Below are 20,963 nucleotides of genomic sequence, written 5' to 3'. Positions count from 1 at the left end.
TGATCTAAATATTAACATCCCCCTGGGATACATTTACATTACATTTTAGTCATTTAGCAGACGCTCTTATCCAGAGCGTCTTACAGTTAGTGAGTGCATACATTTGCATACTGGCCCCCCGTGGGAAACGAACCCACAACCCTGGCATTGCAAGCGCCATGCTCTACCAACTGAGCTACAGGGGACCTATACATCTCATTAACAACTCTGAATAAATAATATCCTAAACAACAGCATCACTATGGATCATGTAAGAGTTTTATGCTGCCATCTACAGATACATTATATCACACAACCTGTCTATGTCAGAAATATTATTCCTGCACGCTTAGAAAAAAGGGTTCCATAGGAGAACCCTTTTTGATTCCAGGTAGAACCCTTTTTCGTTCCAGGTAGAACTCTTTTGGGTTCCATGTAGAACCCTCTGTGTAAAAGGTTCTACCGAGAAGCAAAGGGTTCTACCTGGAACCAAAAAGGGTCTTCAAAGGGTTCTCCTATGGGGACAGCCAAAGAACCCTTTTAGGTTCTAGATAGCACCTTTTTTCTAAGAGTGTAGGGAAAAGAAAGCAGTATTCCATGTTCCTCTGTTGATAAGACAGTAATGTAGAAGTAATGTAATGAGGTAATGCAGAGGTAATGTAATGAGGTAAGGTAGTGAGACTCACCAGTAGATCCTGGACCAGTGACTTCACATTTCTGGAGGTCTCAGGTGACGGAGAGTTGTGGGAAGCCAGCTTTATCAGGGTGGCCAAGAAGTTCTTACACTTCTTCACATTCTCCTGCATCTCCTAGGAAATGGCAAATTCAGTACACATGTAAAGATACGATAAAAAAATATATATATATTTTACCTTTATTCAGTTAAGAACAAATTCTTATTTACAATGACGGCCTACACCGGCCAAACCCGGACGACGCTGGGGCAATTGTGCGCCGCCCTATGGGACTCCCAAACACGGCCGGTTGTGATACAGCCTGGAATCGAGGCGTCACTACAGACCCCCTGGTTCAAGCACTGAGATGCAGTGCCTTAGACCGCTGCGCCACTCGGGAGCCCAATATCAATAAATATGTAGGACACTTTTTTATCTTTCAGTGTTTGGGGATCGGAGAGGACACCGGGGAAGAGTGTGTGAGTGTATGTACATGTGTTTGTGTGTGAGGCTATGCCCACTATGCCCAGCTGTGTGAGGCCATGGCCATGGCGGTGACACAGCCAGCCTGCTGGCAGCTGTGACAGCACTGGGGCTTGAGGAGCCTAACCAGCCCAGCGGAGCCCGGCAGACTGGTGCAGAGCAGAGTACAGACCTGGGAGATGACAGAGGCTCCACTGGTCTGCGGTGGCAGGGCTGGCTGCGAGGCGGCCTGGGCCTGGGGGGCCATCACCACGGGGGCCTGCTGGGGAGCCGTCACTGCCACGGTCAGCGCCATGGGGCCCTTCTGGAAGAGCAAGGAGCAGACAGAGAGATAAACAGGACGTGAAGGGAGCTTCCAGCAAGGCCACAGAGAACAGGAGAGAAACAGGACGGCGCTCCTGTCACATCGGGTGTCCTGACTTCTGTGGACATTGCTTAACAGAGAGGAGGGGAGGAGAGGGGACTGGGGGACATTCAAGCAAAACAGCTCCTCCCAATAATGATGCACCTGACTAGAAAACCCTAAACATACCAGTAATCCCCCACCCGTGTCCCCCCACTGGTCTTGGCCAAAACTATGTGAAGTGACAGCAATACACAAATCATTCAATTTTGACCGAATATATCATTCAATAATGAACTCTCTAGGGGTTAGATGGGATGTGCCCAGATTAGATAAACTTTTAGGCTTGTGTTGGTAAAGAGGTGAGGAAGATGATGAAGGGATGGAGGAATGGGTAGAGGAGGAGGGTCTGAGAGGGATGGAAGGATGGAGAGATCGGAAGTTCTGTAGTAGAGAGTCTGCTCACAGAAGGTGGCGCAGGGGAGGAGGAGATCTGGAGGACAGGACTAGGAGTGGGAGAGGGAGACTGCACCATCTTGGCCTGGACAGGAGGAGGACATGGCCGAATAGCCTGAGAGGACACAGGAGACTGCAGAAAATAAACAGAGAGAAAGAAAGAGAAAGAAAAAGAGAGACAGGGTCAGTGCAGGAGGAAGGGCAGGTGAGACAGGGTCAGTGCAGGAGGAAGGGCAGGTGAGACAGGGTCAGTGCAGGAGGAGGGGCAGGTGAGACAGGGTCAGTGCAGGAGGAGGGGCAGGTGAGACAGGGTCAGTGCAGGAGGTGTAGCAGGTGAGACAGGGTCAGTGCAGGAGGAGGGGCAGGTGAGACAGGGTCAGTGCAGGAGGTGTAGCAGGTGAGACAGGGTCAGTGCAGGAGGAGGGGCAGGTGAGACAGGGTCAGTGCAGGAGGAGGGCAGGTGAGACAGGGTCAGTGCAGGAGGAGGGCAGGTGAGACAGGGTCAGTGCAGGAGGAGGTCAGGTGAGACAGGGTCAGTGGAGGAGGAGGGGCAGGGGCAGGTGAGACAGGGTCAGTGCAGGAGGAGGGGCAGGTGAGACAGGGTCAGTGCAGGAGGAGGGGCAGGTGAGACAGGGTCAGTGCAGGAGGAGGGCAGGTGAGACAGGGTCAGTGGAGGAGGAGGGGCAGGTGAGACAGGGTCAGTGCAGGAGGAGGGGCAGGTGAGACAGGGTCAGTGCAGGAGGAGGGGCAGGTGAGACAGGGTCAGTGCAGGAGGAGGGGCAGGTGAGACAGGGTCAGTGCAGGAGGAGGGGCAGGTGAGACAGGGTCAGTGCAGGAGGAGGGCCAGGTGAGACAGGGTCCGTGCAGGAGGAGGGACAGAGAGAGAGGGGACAGAGCGAGAGGGGACAGAGCGAGAGGGGACAGAGAGAGAGAGGACAGAGAGAGAGGGGACAGAGAGAGAGGGGACAGAGAGAGAGGGGACAGAGAGAGAGGGGACAGAGAGAGAGGGGACAGAGAGAGAGGGGACAGAGCGAGAGGGGACAGAGAGAGAGGGGACAGAGCGAGAGGGGACAGAGAGAGAGGGGACAGAGAGAGAGGGGACAGAGAGAGAGGGGACAGAGAGAGAGGGGACAGAGAGAGAGGGGACAGAGAGAGAGGGGACAGAGAGAGAGGGGACAGAGAGAACACAAAAGCAACATGACTTCAAGATGAGGAGGAGAAGTGCAACATGCCCTGAAGACGTGGAAGAGAAAGGTCATTATAGTAGGAAGTGACAGTAAATCACTGTGGATCCACAGGATGAAACAGAGAGGATCTGATCTGATCCAGAGAGGAACAGAAGAGATAATACTGTGATGCTGATGCCAAGGGTGAGGTACAATAACACTATTCAATGGGAAGGACTAAATAAGTTCCTCTAATGCAATGAGAGTCCCAACTAATATGAATGAATCAGTGTCCTTTGCTTGCTAATGTGCAAACTTGCTTTTTTGCCATATCGGTATGAAATATCTGTTATTGTTTCAGCCAAGAATCAATCCTATATTGGTACATCTCTACAATGTGTAATGACTCATCACCGCACAGTCCTTTACTGGACAATCCAGATTATTGTACCCACTGTGTCACGACAGAAGCCTCTCTTCACAGCATCAGGGCAGACAGTGAGAGGGAGAATGGGCACTAAGTAACACAGTACCATGATGGGGATGGGCACTAAGTAACACAGTACCATGCTGGTGGGAGGGCTGGGGCTGGGCACTAAGTAACACAGTACCATGCTGGTGGGAGGGCTGGGGCTGGGCACTAAGTAACACAGTACCATGTTGGTGGGAAGGCTGGGGCTGGGCACTAAGTAACACAGTACCATGCTGGTGGGAGGGCTGGGGCTGGGCACTAAGTAACACAGTACCATGCTGGTGGGAGTGCTGGGGCTGGGCACTAAGTAACACAGTACCATGCTGGTGGGAGGGCTGGGGCTGGGCACTAAGTAACACAGTACCATGTTGGTGGGAAGGCTGGGGCTGGGCACTAAGTAACACAGTACCATGCTGGTGGGAGGGCTGGGGCTGGGCACTAAGTAACACAGCACCATGCTGGTGGGAGGGCTGGGCACTAAGTAACACAGTACCATGCTGGTGGGAGTGCTGGGGCTGGGCACTAAGTAACACAGTACCATGCTGGTGGGAGGGCTGGGGCTGGGCACTAAGTAACACAGTACCATGCTGGTGGGAGGGCTGGGGCTGGGCACTAAGTAACACAGTACCATGCTGGTGGGAAGGCTGGGCACTAAGTAACACAGTACCATGCTGGTGGGAGGGCTGGGGCTGGGCACTAAGTAACACAGTACCATGCTGGTGGGAGGGCTGGGGCTGGGCACTAAGTAACACAGTACCATGCTGGTGGGAGGGCTGGGGCTGGGCACTAAGTAACACAGTACCATGCTGGTGGGAGGGCTGGGCACTAAGTAACACAGTACCATGCTGGTGGGAGGGCTGGGGCTGGGCACTAAGTAACACAGTACCATGCTGGTGGGAGGGCTGGGCACTAAGTAACACAGTACCATGTTGGTGGGAGGGCTGGGGCTGGGCACTAAGTAACACAGTACCATGCTGGTAGGAGGGCTGGGCACTAAGTAACACAGTACCATGCTGGTGGGAGTGCTGGGGCTGGGCACTAAGTAACACAGTACCATGCTGGTGGGAGGGCCGGGGCTGGGCACTAAGTAACACAGTACCATGTTGGTGGGAAGGCTGGGGCTGGGCACTAAGTAACACAGTACCATGCTGGTGGGAGTGCTGGGGCTGGGCACTAAGTAACACAGTACCATGCTGGTGGGAGGGCTGGGGCTGGGCACTAAGTAACACAGTACCATGCTGGTGGGAGTGCTGGGGCTGGGCACTAAGTAACACAGTACCATGCTGGTGGGAGTGCTGGGGCTGGGCACTAAGTAACACAGTACCATGCTGGTGGGAGGGCTGGGGCTGGGCACTAAGTAACACAGTACCATGCTGGTGGGAGGGCTGGGGCTGGACACTAAGTAACACAGTACCATGCTGGTGGGAGTGCTGGGGCTGGGCACTAAGTAACACAGTACCATGCTGGTGGGAGTGCTGGGGCTGGGCACTAAGTAACACAGTACCATGCTGGTGGGAGGGCTGGGCACTAAGTAACACAGTACCATGCTGGTGGGAGTGCTGGGGCTGGGCACTAAGTAACACAGTACCATGCTGGTGGGAGGGCTGGGGCTGGGCACTAAGTAACACAGTACCATGCTGGTGGGAGGGCTGGGCACTAAGTAACACAGTACCATGATGGTGGGAGGGCTGGGGCTGGGCACTAAGTAACACAGTACCATGCTGGTGGGAGGGCTGGGGCTGGGCACTAAGTAACACAGTACCATGCTGGTGGGAGGGCTGGGCACTAAGTAACACAGTACCATGCTGGTGGGAGTGCTGGGGCTGGGCACTAAGTAACACAGTACCATGCTGGTGGGAGTGCTGGGGCTGGGCACTAAGTAACACAGTACCATGCTGGTGGGAGGGCTGGGGCTGGGCACTAAGTAACACAGTACCATGCTGGTGGGAGGGCTGGGCACTAAGTAACACAGTACCATGCTGGTGGGAGGGCTGGGGCTGGGCACTAAGTAACACAGTACCATGCTGGTGGGAGGGCTGGGGCTGGGCACTAAGTAACACAGTACCATGCTGGTGGGAGGGCTGGGCACTAAGTAACACAGTACCATGCTGGTGGGAGTGCTGGGGCTGGGCACTAAGTAACACAGTACCATGCTGGTGGGAGGGCTGGGGCTGGGCACTAAGTAACACAGTACCATGCTGGTGGGAGTGCTGGGGCTGGGCACTAAGTAACACAGTACCATGCTGGTGGGAGGGCTGGGGCTGGGCACTAAGTAACACAGTACCATGCTGGTGGGAGTGCTGGGGCTGGGCACTAAGTAACACAGTACCATGCTGGTGGGAGGGCTGGGGCTGGGCACTAAGTAACACAGTACCATGCTGGTGGGAGGGCTGGGCACTAAGTAACACAGTACCATGATGGTGGGAGGGCTGGGGCTGGGCACTAAGTAACACAGTACCATGATGGTGGGAGGGCTGGGGCTGGGCACTAAGTAACACAGTACCATGATGGTGGGAGGGCTGGGGCTGGGCACTAAGTAACACAGTACCATGCTGGTGGGAGGGCTGGGGCTGGGCACTAAGTAACACAGTACCATGCTGGTGGGAGTGCTGGGGCTGGGCACTAAGTAACACAGTACCATGCTGGTGGGAGGGCTGGGGCTGGGCACTAAGTAACACAGTACCATGCTGGTGGGAGGGCTGGGGCTGGGCACTAAGTAACACAGTACCATGATGGTGGGAGGGCTGGGGCTGGGCACTAAGTAACACAGTACCATGTTGGTGGGAAGGCTGGGGCTGGGCACTAAGTAACACAGTACCATGCTGGTGGGAGGGCTGGGGCTGGGCACTAAGTAACACAGTACCATGCTGGTGGGAGTGCTGGGGCTGGGCACTAAGTAACACAGTACCATGCTGGTGGGAGGGCTGGGGCTGGGCACTAAGTAACACAGTACCATGCTGGTGGGAGGGCTGGGGCTGGGCACTAAGTAACACAGTACCATGCTGGTGGGAGGGCTGGGGCTGGGCACTAAGTAACACAGTACCATGTTGGTGGGAAGGCTGGGCACTAAGTAACACAGTACCATGATGGTGGGAGGGCTGGGGCTGGGCACTAAGTAACACAGTACCATGCTGGTGGGAGGGCTGGGGCTGGGCACTAAGTAACACAGTACCATGATGGTGGGAGGGCTGGGGCTGGGCACTAAGTAACACAGTACCATGTTGGTGGGAAGGCTGGGGCTGGGCACTAAGTAACACAGTACCATGCTGGTGGGAGGGCTGGGGCTGGGCACTAAGTAACACAGTACCATGCTGGTGGGAGTGCTGGGGCTGGGCACTAAGTAACACAGTACCATGCTGGTGGGAGGGCTGGGGCTGGGCACTAAGTAACACAGTACCATGCTGGTGGGAGGGCTGGGGCTGGGCACTAAGTAACACAGTACCATGCTGGTGGGAGGGCTGGGGCTGGGCACTAAGTAACACAGTACCATGTTGGTGGGAAGGCTGGGCACTAAGTAACACAGTACCATGATGGTGGGAGGGCTGGGGCTGGGCACTAAGTAACACAGTACCACACTGGTGCCCCATGGCGCTACGGGCACACAGCCCACTCTGCCAGCCTGGACCAGGCTTGACACCAGGAGGGGTCGGAGGGGATGAGGCCCTCTGTCCCTGGCTCTCAGCTCTCACTTACAGTACACACACACACAGGGCCAACCGAGAGAGGGGAGAAGGGAGAGGGGAAAGGGGTTAGATGAAGAGGGCACCTCCCTCTGAGTCTCTCCTTAGCAGAAAGTTTTGTGGGCTCAAAGAATGTGCAGTGAGAGGGGAAGAGAATGGGACTCACGAGGGGGGAAGAGCCGGGGGGTGCATCGCCCCGCCAGCCATGCCTTCGTAACACATTTCTCATTCACCAGCTAAAGCGTTGTTATCTTTTTAAACCAATCAGGCAGTTGGATGATGAATGATTTAACATGTGTCGAAGGAAGGAGCTCGGCTCGGAATGCCTTCCGTTTTCCCTCACGGTCACAAGAGTGACAGACAGCCCGACAGAGAGGAGAGGAGCACCGGGAATAAACACCATTCGCTTTCATATCCCAGCTCCTCTTGTATTCATGTGTTGATGTTTATGGCAATGGTGGCAGCTCACTAATCTGCTATCAGTGACAGTTTTGAACTTTCGATTCTCTCTGAGCCTAAATCACATCACAACCAACTCTGCAATACTTTGTTACAGTGTTTATCTCAGGATGAGCAGGTAGGAAGAAGGATAACAAGTTCAGCAACTCAAAGATAACCGTCTTAATTTCTACGGCTCGTGGAAATAATGATATGCAAAGTCTGAGCCTACTGGTACCATAGTGTCTAGTGGTGCTGAGTCCTCAAGTAACAAACACGCACTTAGGTTATTACAATGCAATTACCATTTTACTTTGTAATTCTTATATATATATTTTTTGTAACAATCCATTGATTTGCAATCCTACAGAATTAGAGGCTAAATACTGGCATAATGACACCCAATGGTAATCAAAGGTATTGCAATGCTCTTTTGTTCAGCTGAATTATACAAGTCAAAGAAATGCTGCCCCCTGGTGGTATTTATATGTTATTGTCTGCAGGTACCAGACAGGATATCTCATATCAGTTCGTCAAATTGCCATTCCACAAACCCTTTCTGTTCAAAGCAGACACTTTGACAACAGAGAGTATACAACATCAACTTTTGTCAAGCACAGTCAAGTTCAGCAGACACGTATACTAACAAGTTTTCCAACAAGAGTCGTTAAACATGTTAGTCCCATCACATTCTGGATTCAATACAATAAGCTTCACAATGAATCAGTGGCGAAATAAAATAAATAATAAAAATAAAAAATGTGTTGCTTGTTTTGCATGTTATTTTGGCATTAATACGTGTCACATATCAGTTTGCAAACAATGTAAAAAAATAAATATAATATTGAGTTAATAAAGCCGCATACAAACATGGTCTCTTTTTTGCTTTCTTGAGTAAGGCAGCTCCAAAATGCAGGTGTTTCAGCCTAGCTCAGCACTTTCTGTGGTGGAGGGGCAGCCAGCGGAAAATATAGAGCGTAGGCGTTGGTAATCTTCTCTAGTTGCGCCGTGATTGGCTCAGTGTTCGGTCACTCAAGGTGACACTACGTCACCGCAGAATCTACAGGGTGAGCTAGGCAGTTCAAGCCCTCTTGGGTGCTGCCAGGCGATTTACATGATGAAGTGCCCATCCAAGAAGGCTCAAGGTCATTGGCCACAGATAAAATGATGTCAAATCACGTTATACTGTATCTACCATAGCTTTGATTGGACTGATCATGTCAACATCATACTTTCAAAATCTTAGCTAGCAAGCTAGACAAACAGTCATCATCATTAATCACGTCGACAATCTACTGGCAAATCCTTTTCAATCCTTGTCATATGATGAGAAATTATAGATAAAATGTATCAGTGCTCATCGGCCATTGGACATAAACATTACACAAGTTGGAAAACACAAATTCAACAATGAGTGGTTTGGAAGGAATCAGTGGCTAACGGCAAGCATCGAAAAGCAATCACTATTTTGCTTCCCCTACCTGCTATTCGGTGGAGAGGGTGTGGGTCAAAGTCTGGGTTTAAGGGTCTAATTTCCAAGCTTAAAAGGATAAACATTCACACGCAACACCATGGGCCAGAAAAGGTTGAATACATTGGCCATGCTGTCAATCCTGCAGCATGACTTCTACCGCGTTGAAAACAACTGGAAACTCGGAACTGGGAAATCTCAGACTTCAGTGAGTTCAAGACATCTGGGAACTATGAAAAAAACGAGCCCAGACTTGGAAAATAAGTTTTGAACGGTCATCCAAATCGGAATTCCAAGTCGGAAACTTGGGCCTCTTTCTAGAGCTCCGGCCTGAAGACCACTGACCTAATGATTCAACCTTGTTTTTTTCAGAGTTCCCAGTTGTCTTGAAAGCACCATAAATCCAGAGAATGCCAGACTTTGATGACAAAGTTGTATGACAAAATGTGCCCACAAGAAGGACCGCCATGCCACCTTCCTGTTCAAGTGAGCACAGCACAACAATGGTGAGTCCAAAAATGTCTTGTATTCTGCTGGATATAAATGATGTAATATGCCAGGGAGATATGTTACTGTAGCTAAGAAAGTAATACTAAGTGTATGTTGTGTAGTAAGCTGTTAGTAGCCCATGTGCCTCACCCTAATGATTTGGTCCCTTTCCCCCTCATAACTGGTGGTGCACATGTAGCCTATAGCCTGTTTTAGAGAAATATCATTGACTATTGTAAGAGATTTCATTGTCTGCTTATACAGTGCATTCGGAAAGTATTCAGACCCCTAGACCTTTTCCACATTTTGTTACGTTACAGGCTTATTCTAAAATGGATTAAATTGTTTTTTCCCCCTCATCAATCTACGCACAATACCCAATAATATCAAAGTAAAAACAGTTTTTTATAAATCTATGCAAATTTATAAAAAATAAATAAACTGAAATATCACATTTACATAAGTATTCAGACCTCCCAGGTGAGTAGACGTCCCACTTACCCAGAGCTTTCTGTTGCGCACTTTTGTATACCTGTTTGTTTTCCACAGGTTGCACCTCATTCCCAGCATAAGGCGCTAGTAGATTCAGGCGCAGCTGGGAATTTTGTTGATCGGAAGTTTTGTTTTGAGTTAGGGATCCCTCTCCTACCTGTTGACAAACCTTTTCCCGTTCATGCCTTAGATAGCCGCCCGTCGGGGTTGATCAGGGAGATCACAGCGCCACTTCGGATGTGTGCGCAGGGGGGTCATGAGGAGACTATACAGCTGTATCTGATCGACTCTCCTGCGTACCCAGTGGTGCTGGGGATTCCCTGGTTAAGCACCCATAACCCTGCTATTTCGTGGCAACAGAGGGCTCTCGATGGGTGATCTGCTCAGTGCGAGGGGCGATGTCTGGGTGTTTCCGTGGGGGCGACTTCGGTGGAAAGTCCAAACCAAGTGCCCGCACTGCACATTCCGCCTGAATATGGGGATTTAGCTCTCGTGTTTAGCAAAACTAGGGCGACGCAGTTGCCTCCTCATAGACAGGGGGATTGTGCGATTGATCTCCAGGCAGGAGCAGCGCTCCCACGGAGCCATGTGTATCCTTTGTCTCAAGAGGAGAGAAAAGCTATGGAGACTTACATAGCCGAATCTTTGAGACAGGGATACATTCGGCCCTCCACTTCTCCCGCCTCCTCGAGCTTCTTTTTTGTGAAAAAGAAAGATGGAGGGTTGCGCCCGTGCATAGATTACCGTGGTCTCAATCAGATTACTGTGAAATACAGTTATCCACTCCCTCTGATTGCGACCATGCCGGAGTCATTGCATGGAGCGCGGTTTTTCACAAAACTGAATCTCAGGAGCGCGTATAACTTGGTGCGCATTAGGGAGGGTGACGAATGGAAGACAGCGTTTAGTACCACGTCAGGTCATTTCGAATATCTCGTCATGCCATATGGGTTGATGAATGCTCCATCAGTCTTCCAATCCTTCGTAGATGACATTTTCCGGGATATGCAGGGACAAGGGGTGGTCGTGTACATTGATGACATTCTGGTGTACTCGTCTACCCGAGCCGAGCATATAACCCTGGTGCGTCGTGTATTGAGGAGGCTGTTGGAGCACGACCTATATGTCAAGGCAGAGAAATGTCTGTTTTTCCAGGAGTCGGTCTCCTTTTTTGGGTTACTCGGTTGTCCGCGTCAGGGGTGAGAATGGAGGTGGATCGTGTGTCCGCTGTGCGTAATTGGCAAACCCCAACTACTGTAAAAGAGGTGCAGCAGTTTTTGGGCTTTGCGAATTACTACCGGAGGTTTATCCGGGGTTTTGGACAGGTGGCAGCTCCCATCACGTCCCTTCTGAAGGGGGGTCCGGTGCGCCTGCAGTGGTCAGCCGATGCGGACAGGGCCTTTAGGAGACTGAAGGACCTGTTTACGTCTGCTCCGGTGCTGGCGCATCCGGATCCCGCATTACCCTTTCAGGTCGAGGTAGACGCTTCTGAGGCTGGTATAGGGGCCGTTCTCTCTCAACGGTCCGGCACGCCACCTAAACTCCGCCCCTGTGCTTTTACTCAAAGAAGCTCAGCCCGGCGGAGCGTAACTATGACGTTGGGGACAGGGAGCTGTTAGCTGTAGTTCAAGCCCTTAAGGTGTGGAGGCATTGGCTTGAGGGGGCTCAACACCCTTTCCTCATTTTGACTGACCATCGGAACCTGGAGTACATCCGGGCAGCGAGGAGACTGAACCCTCGCCAGGCTCGATGGAGTATGTTTCTCACCAGGTTCGTATTTAAAATCACGTACATCCCTGGGTCCCAGAATGGTAAGGCGGATGCGCTGTCCCGGCGGTATGACACGGAGGAGAGGTCCGTTGAGCCCACTCCCATACTACCGGAGTCTTGCCTTGTGGCACCGGTGGTGTGGGAGGTCGATGCCGAAATCGAGCGAAGGCGTTGCGTACCGACCCCAGCCCTCCACAGTGTCCTGAGGGTCGGAAGTACGTTCCGCTCGAGATTCGGGATCGACTCATTTACTGGGCTCACACGTCACCCTCCTCTGGACATCCGGGTATCGGCCGGACGGTGCATTGCCTTAGCACTAAATACTGGTGGCCCACTTTGGCTAGGGATGTGAGGGTTTATGTCTCCTCCTGCTCGGTGTGTGCCCAGTGTAAGGCGCCCCGACATCTGCCCAGGGGTAAGTTACAACCCCTGCCCGTTCCACAATGACCATGGTCCCACCTCTCGGTGGATTATGTGACAGACCTTCCCCTCTCTCAGGGGAATACCACCATCCTGGTCGTTGTGGACTGGTTCTCTAAGGCCTGTCGTCTTCTCCCTATGTCGGGTCTTCCTACTGCCCTACAGACCGCTGAGGCCCTATTTACCCACGTCTTCCGGCATTACGGGGTACCCGAGGATATAGTGTCTGATCGAGGCCCCCAGTTTACCTCTCGTGTTTGGAGAGCGTTCATGGAGCGTTTGGGGGTCTCGGTTAGCCTTACCTCAGGGTACCACCCGGAGAGTAACGGGCAGGTAGAACGTGTCAACCAGGATGTGGGTAGGTTTCTGAGGTCGTATTGCCAGGACCGGCCGGAGGAGTGGGCACGGTACATTCCCTGGGCCGAGATGGCCCAGAACTCTCTCCGCCACTCCTCTACTAACCTAACCCCCTTCCAATGTGTGTTAGGTTACCAGCCGGTTCTGGCACCTTGGCAGCAGAGCCAGATCGAGGCCCCTGCAGTGGATGATTGGATGAGGCGCTCGGAAGAGACGTGGAACGCTGCCCACGTCCACCTGCAGCGGGCCGTCCTTCGTCACAAGGCGAGCGCCGATCTCCACCGCAGTGAGGGGCCGGTGTACGCACCCGGAGATCGAGTCTGGCTCTCTACCAGAAACCTACCCCTCCGCCTGCCCTGCCGGAAGCTGGGTCGGCGGTTTGTGGGGCCCCTTTAAAGTCCTGAGAAGATTGAACGAGGTGTGTTATAGGTTACATCTACCTGTTGAGTATAAGAATATTAACCCCTCATTCCATGTGTCTCTTCTCAGGCTGGTGGTAGCTGGTCCACTCCAGGACAATGAGATAGGGGAGACTCCTCCGCCCCCACTGGACATCGAGGGGGCTCCGGCGTACACCGTTCGGTCCATCTTGGACTCTAGACACCGGATGGGGGGTCTCCAGTATCTCGTGGAGTGGGAGGGGTACGGCCCGGAGGAGCGGTGCTGGGTGCCGCGGAGGGACATCCTAGACCCATCTCTCCTGTCGGAGTTCCACCGGGACCATCCCGCGCGCCCTGCTCCGCGTCCTCCTGGTCGTCCCCGAGGCCGGGGTCGGCGCACGGCTGTCAAGGGGGGGGTACTGTCACGGTTTCGGCCGAGGCTCCTCCTCCTCCTGGTTCGGGCAGGCTTCGGCAGTCGTCGTCCCCGGAGTACTAGCTGCCACCGATCTATGTTTCATGTTCGTTTGGTTTTGTCTGGATGTTGTACACCTGTGTCTTGTTAGTCCTCGTTAGTGTCCTATTTAGTTCTCGTTATGTGTGCTTGTCGTTGTGTGTGATTGCGCTTCTGTTTCGTGTTTGGAGCTACATTTTCCCTCCAGTGTTTTGGAGAGGTTATTTTGCACATGTTTGTGCGCCGTTTGTTTTGTCGCCTGTGTGCGCCGTGTATTCGCCTTCGGGCTTATTGTGCTTCTGTCTTTTATATATATTGCACTAAAGCCTTTGGACTGAGCCTCTGCGTCCTGCGCATGATTCATACACCACACCCACCTTCAGCACGCCTTGACAATAACCACTTTATCTCTTTTGATATCCTCAGAGAATGTGTCTGCATACATTTGACAGTCAAATTCTTTACTACTATACCTAACGGTAAAACTTAGCTACCTAGAGCAGCCCAGTGTGTAGATTAGTCTTCTATGAAATAGATTACCTCTTCAACATCCTATGCAATAAAGGCCTTTCCATCATAAGGAATACCAAATTATGAGTTACCCAATAAGCCAGAGGCTATATAAATTCAGCAACTGTATTTTTCAATGTAATGAACTAAATCCATATTTTTGAATTAATATATCCCTCTGTGTAACTGATTCACTGAACAAGTAAGGGATGTCACAGTGTGGTAGTGACAGTGGGGTAGTAACTCTTACCTGTGGGGTAGTTGCTCTGAAGGTGGCCCCTGCAGTGGGGGTGGCAGTTCGGGGGGAGATGTTGTTCTGGGCCTGGGCCTGGGCTTGGGCCTGTGCCTGGGCAAGGGCTTGCTGAGGGACCATCACTAGCTGACCCATCTCAGTGCGCACCAACACCATTCCTAGAGTGCAGACAGAGCAATCACAAACAATATACTCAGTCAAAGTCAATACACTGTCCTAAAAGGCACCTGGGCTGGCTGTCAATGAAATGCACCTATTTCAGTCACATAGTGACCCTAGAAAGTGACAAGGGAGGATCACGTTGAATTTACGAAACAGTAGTCTAAATTCTGATGTCATGTTCAATCTGCCCATGAGAGCAGTACATGCCATTTACATCAGCATCAAACAGAACGAGAAATAATAGAGCTTTTATTAAACAGTGTACCTGTTACTGAACATAAACGCCTCAAACAGATTTCCATAAGCCTCCTCTAGCTTAACTCAGAGAAAATGTAACTATATCATACTACACATTTTCTCACTAACACACAAAAGCTACTTTAATCACTGGACATTTTGGGTAGGCTAATGGGTATGCTATAAGAGTAATGTCCAGACACAAGTAGACCTGATGTGACTTAAGAGTATATGTAGATCTATGTGCACACAGAAAGTAGCCTCGTGCACTCTGCGGAGGAGCATCTGAACCAGCAGCATACCACCCTGCATCTTACTGCTGGTTTGCCTCTGAAGCTGAGCAGGGTTGGTCCTGGTCAGTCCCTGAATGAGAGACCAGATAGTGATGGAGGGCCAGTAGGAGGCACACTTTCATCTGATCTAAAAAAGATCCCAATGCCCCAGGGCAGTGATTTGGGACCAGGACCGACTTTGGGAAATCCTGCTCTAAAGAATGAACATGGTCCACACCCATGCAGTTGTGAAGAGGAGGCTGAAAAGATTTGGCATGGGTCCTCAGATCCTCAAAAAGTTATACAGATACACCATTGAGAGCATCTTGACTGACTGCATCACTGCTTGGTACGGCAACTGCAAGGCACCTGACCGCAAGGCGCTACAGAGGGTGGTGAGTAAGGCCCTGTACATCACTGGGGGCGAGCTGCCATCCAGGACCTCTATACCAGGCGTTGTCAGAGGAAGGCCCAAAAATGTTTCAAAGATTTCAGCCACCCAAGCCATAGACTGTTCTCTCTGCTACAGTACCGCACAGCAAGCAGTACCAATGCGCCAAGTCTGGAAACTACAGGACCCTGAACAGCTTCTACTCCCAAGCCATAAGTCTGCTAAACAGCTAATCAAATGGCTACCCGGACTATCTGCATTGACCCTTTTTGCACTAACTCTCTTGCACTCTATGCACACACACTGGACTCTACCCACACACTCATACATACTGTACTTACACTGACACCCCAACACACACATACACTACATCATTACGCCCACACACACATAACATGTCCACACACGCATACTGACGCCACACACACACTCACCTCATACGCTGCTGCTAATGTCTATTATATATCCTGCTGCCTAGTCACTTTATCCCTCGCTATATATTCAGTGCCTTCAGAAAGTACCACCCCTTGACTTTTTCCACATTTTGTTATGTTACAGCCTGAATTTAAAATACAGTAGATTAAATTGAGATTTTTTGTTACTGTCCTACACACAATACCCCATAATGTCAAAGTGGAATTATGTTTTTTGAAAAGTTTACAAACTATTTAAAAATGAAAAGCTGAAATTTCTTGAGTCAATAAGTATTCAACCCCTTTGTTATAGCAAGCCTAAATAAATTCAGGAGTAAAAATGTGCTTAAGAAGTCACATAATAAGTTGCATGGACTCACTCTATGTGCAATAATCGTTTTTAACATTATTTTTTTATGACTACCTCATCTCTGTACCCACACATACAATTATCTGTAAGGTCCCGCAGTCGAGCAGTGCATTTCAAACACAGATTCAACCACAAAGACCTGAGAGGATTTCCAATGCCTCGCAAAGTAGGTCACCTATTGGTAGATGTGTAAAGATGTTTTAAAAAGCAGACATTGAATATCCCTTTGAGCATGGTGAAGTTATTAACTACACTTTGGATGGTGTATCAATACACCCAGTCACTACAAAGATACAGGCTTCCTTCCTAATTCAGTTGCCAGAGAGGAAGGAAACCGCTCAGGGATTTCACCATGAGGCCAAAGCTGACGTTAAAACAGTTACAAAGTTGAATGGCTGTGATAGGAGAAAACTGAGGATGAATCAACAACATTGTAGTACTCCACAATACTAACCTAATTGACAGATTGAAAATAAGGAAACCTGTACATCAGAGGAGGCTGGTGGGAGGAGCTATAAGAGGATGGGCTCATTGTAATGGCTAGAATTCAATAAATGGAACAGAGTCAAACATGTGGTTTCCATTTGTTTGATGTGTTTGATTCAGTCTTCCCAGCCTGGTGCAGGTCTACAATTTTGTTTCTGGTGTCCTTTGACAGCTCTTTGGTCTTGGCCATAGTGGAGTTTGGAGTGTGACTGTTTGAGGTTGTGGACAGGTGTCTTTTATACTGATAACAAGTTCAAACAGGTGCCATTAATACAGGTAACGAGTGGAGGACAGAGGAGCCTCTTAAAGAAGAAGTTACAGGTCTGTGAGAGCCAGAAATCTTGCTTGTTTGTAGGTGACCAAATACTTATTTTCCACCATAATTTGCAAATAAATTCATTAAAAATCCTACAATGTGATTTTCTGGGGAAAAAAATCTCATTTTGTCTGTCATAGTTGACGTGTACCTATGATGAAAATTACAGGCCTCTCTCATCTTTTTAAGTGGGAGAACTTGCACAATTGGTGGCTGACTAAATACTTTTTTTCCCCACTGTAGCTCCTCCCACCAGCCTCCTCTGATGTACATAATACAAATATTCAAAAACATTAATCCTGTTTGCAACAAGGCACTAAAGTAATACTGCAAAAAATGTGGCAAAGCAATGAACTTTTTGTCCTGAATACAAAGTGTTATGTTTGGGGCAAATCCAATAGAACACATTACTGAGTACCACTCTCCATATTTTCAAGCATAGTGGTGGCTGCATCATGTTATGGGTATGCATGTAATCATTAAGGACAGGGGAGTTTTTCAGGGAAAAAAAATTAACAGAAAGGAGTTAAGCATAGGGAAAATCCTAGAGGCAAACCTGGTTCAGTCTGCTTTCCACCAGACACTGGAAGATGAATTCACTTTTCAGCAGGACACTAACCTAAAACACAATGCCAAATCTACACTGAAGTTACTTAACAAGACAATGAATGTTCCCGAGTGGCCGAGTTACAGATTTGACTTAAATCAACTTGAAAATCTATGGTAAGACCTGAAAATGGTTGTCTAGCAATGACTCACAGCTTTAATCACTGCAAAGGTGCTTCTACAAAGTATTTAAATTAGATATTTCTGTATTTCATTTTCAATAGATTTGCTAAAATTTCTAAAAACATGTATTCACTTTGTCATTATGGGGTATTGTGTGTAGATGGGTGAGATGTTTTTTTTAAATCCAATTTGAATTCAGGCTGTAACACAACAAAATGTGGAATAAGTCAAGGGGTGTGAATAGTTTCTGAAGGCATTGAATAGGTACCTCAACTCCCTCGTACCCCTGCACATCAAATCGGTATTGTTACTCCCTGTATATAGTAGCAATTCTATTTTTACTCGTTATTTTAAAAATGTATTCACTGTGTATTCATTCCTCGTGTCACTATTTCAATTTTTTATCTTTAACTCTGTTGTTGGAAAAAGACCCGTAAGCATTTTACTGTTAGTCTACACCTGTTGTTTACGAAGCATGTGACAAATACAATTATTTATTTTCAGAGCTGATCTGATTGGTCAACATACCAAAATATCAGAATTAGGCTGTCTGTGTAAACGCCACCTCTGTGGTCAGTAAAGATCCCATGGCTCTTATCATAAGAGTAGGGGTGTTAACCCCAGTATCCTGGCTAAATTGCCAATCTGGCCCTCATACCATCATGGACACCTAATCATCCCCCCTCCTCTCCCCTGTAACTATTTCCCAGGTTGTTGCCGTAAATGAGAATATGTTCTCAGTCAACTTACCTGGTAAAATAAGGGTTGAATAACATAAATAACCAAATAGTCTCTTAAACAGCACGTTGCATGTGCTCTGTCCCCTTCACTGTTCTGAGCCTGTCTGAACAGCCTCATAGACAGGTGCTTACTCATTTAAACCCCAGAGTTAGAAAAACAGATCAGGTGAACTTGCTAAACAACAGCTGAACTTTTAACTTGCCAACTCCAACTCATAAACAAGTAACCTGAATTGAATCCTCTGGAAGCAGGCAATCAGAACACTGTAAATCCTTTAGACCCAACCTCAATCTCAGTCATAAAAGTGAGCCTCAAATCATCAGAGCACGACTGGCTCATTGTTTTTAAATGCAAACAGCATGGATTCATTCAGACTGTTCATTTAGCGCTGCCAAACACATGGAGACCGAATCACGTGCCACACTGAACACATAAGCAACAGTGGATTGTCTTCAGGCATGTATTGGTGAGATGAGATGCAATATAGTCTAGCGGTTGAGAAAATGCTCATTAACTCATAAATTGCCAGATGATGTGTTCTGGGCCATGAGTTCCCTGCACTCCATGAAACTTCTCTCCTTCATTTAACTGAGGTTTGAATGATTCTGCAAATCAGAGTATATCATATCAGAGGTATGCATATCCAGCTATTTGTTTATTTTAAATGTGTAACTTTGAGAGACAAAAATCCATATTGTGATAAATTGCCTGAATTGATGTGATAACGATAAATAGAACGATAGTTTATAACATTAATGTGCACCAGTTTGTTTTATTATCCTTTAAACTACTACTACTAGTTTGATGGTTGTAGCCATCAATTGTCCCATTAACAACCACCCATATTAGCAATCTTATTTCATTTCAAACTCCACATTTCTCTAGTATAGGCTACTTGTAATGTACGATATCAGCAAAATGCCTGCGATAAGTGATCGGTATTGACGGTGTCTAAAATTTTCGTATTTTTTAAATTTATAAGTCCCAGCTCTAATCCATTTTCTCTACTGAGTCAAAGTTTCTTGAGCAGCATGAAAGAATGAGCACATACAAAATGCATGAGTAGACCTATCTGTCTGTCTGCTGGGCCACCACACTGATATTGTTTCTTGAGGAACTTGAGTGGCTCTTTCACGTGCCTCATGCAGCTCAGAGTAACAACTTTGAGACATGAATACCAATAGAGGAGATCATGTCTGGTGTGTTTTTTATGTATTGCCATTTCATTAAACTTGCCCATTGGCAAAATATGCGCATGCTTGTGATGTGAGAAAAGTCATTTGATTGGGTGATATCAAGCAGATTTGTGGAACTTTCTTAGAACTCGGATGATGCATGCCATTGTGTACTGTGTTCTGTCATATTGTCAATGCCATTGAAATATACTGTATATTATATACAGTATACCGGTAGGCATTTTTGTCACCATACCAACTGAGCAGCGAACATTTTGCTCACATGCAGTCTTGGTTGTGATATTTGTGTTGTGTTGATAATGGGTGTCATGATTCAAGTAATAACTTTATTCAATTTCAGGTATGTCTCCAACATTATACAGAATTAACCTAAAATCAATACAAATGTAAAGACGTTTTTTTACAACCAAATCTCTATTTTTTAATGTAAATGTAATGTTATAGGGTCCACCTTTTTTGTGATTTCACTAGTTTTTGAGAAACTTACACCAAACAGCAAATCACTTCCTCATCCTTGTTGTGTAGCATGTGGGCCCCGAAAAAACATGAAGAAAGGTTCCAAAAACACCCAAATACGTCCTTTTAAAAACGGCAAAGTTCTCAGTATAGTGATGCAGGTCTTTAGATGTTGTACACATTGTTATATTCCCTTTTGCGTGACTCAAGACGTTTCCCCTATTCAGCTGTTCCATCCCCATGTAGCCTTCTGCTACAGGTAACTGGCTAAATAAAGGAAACACCAATATAAAGCATTTTAATACCATGTTGGGACACCACAAGCCGCAAGAACAGCTTCAACGCGCCTTGGCATAGATTCTACAAGGGTCTGGAACTTCCTGTGTGTAAGCACCCCATGCTTTCAGTATACGTTGTATCCCTCATTTAATTAAATGTTTCCTTTATTTTGGCGGTTACCAGTAGAACGGACAGAGATGGAACACTCGAGTCGCAACAAAATGGAACATAACGTTGCGGATAAAGTTTGGAATGACACCATTTCATATGTTCAACATCTAAAGACCTGCACCACTATACTGAGAGCTTTGCCATTTCTAAAAGGACGCGTTTGTTTTTGGACCCTTTGTTCATGTTTTTTCAGGGCCCCTATACTACACAAGGAGGATGAAGAAGTGATTTGCTGTCTGGGGTAAGTTTCTCACAAACTGAAATAAAAGGTGACTGGAACCTTCTATAACATGACATTTACATTGAAAATAGAGATTTGGTTGTTAAAAACAACTTCTCCTTTAATCTGTACAGAATGCACAGATTTAATCTGTATTGACAGGTGTTTATCAAATGAATGCTGCTGCATCTTTGGGAATCTTCAGGAAGTGAACAGGGAAATGATGAAGGAACACATCAC

The 20,963-nt window shown here is 48.2% G+C and overlaps 1 protein-coding gene across 2 annotated transcripts in view; it reads right to left on the bottom strand.

Moving 5' to 3' along the window:
* The window catches only part of LOC121534525 (transcription initiation factor TFIID subunit 4-like), a 40,775-nt gene that overhangs the window by 18,272 nt on the left and 1,540 nt on the right, over nucleotides 1-20,963 (bottom strand). The window contains exons 2-5 of one of the 2 annotated variants that reach the window (XM_045206035.1): nucleotides 14,282-14,442; nucleotides 1,946-2,068; nucleotides 1,309-1,440; nucleotides 666-788 (exon numbers count right to left, since the gene is read on the bottom strand). In XM_045206035.1, coding sequence (XP_045061970.1) covers nucleotides 666-788; nucleotides 1,309-1,440; nucleotides 1,946-2,068; nucleotides 14,282-14,440 — 537 coding nt within the window. In that variant the 5' untranslated portion in view covers nucleotides 14,441-14,442. The remainder of the gene's footprint in view (nucleotides 1-665; nucleotides 789-1,308; nucleotides 1,441-1,945; nucleotides 2,069-14,281; nucleotides 14,443-20,963) is intronic. The other variant, XM_045206036.1, reaches the window with a different exon arrangement.

This window comes from Coregonus clupeaformis, chromosome 21 (assembly GCF_020615455.1).
Source record: "Coregonus clupeaformis isolate EN_2021a chromosome 21, ASM2061545v1, whole genome shotgun sequence".
Classification (NCBI taxonomy): domain Eukaryota; kingdom Metazoa; phylum Chordata; class Actinopteri; order Salmoniformes; family Salmonidae; genus Coregonus; species Coregonus clupeaformis.
Note: the sequence above shows the minus strand (reverse complement) of the source record. Positions and strands in the feature narration are given on the sequence as shown.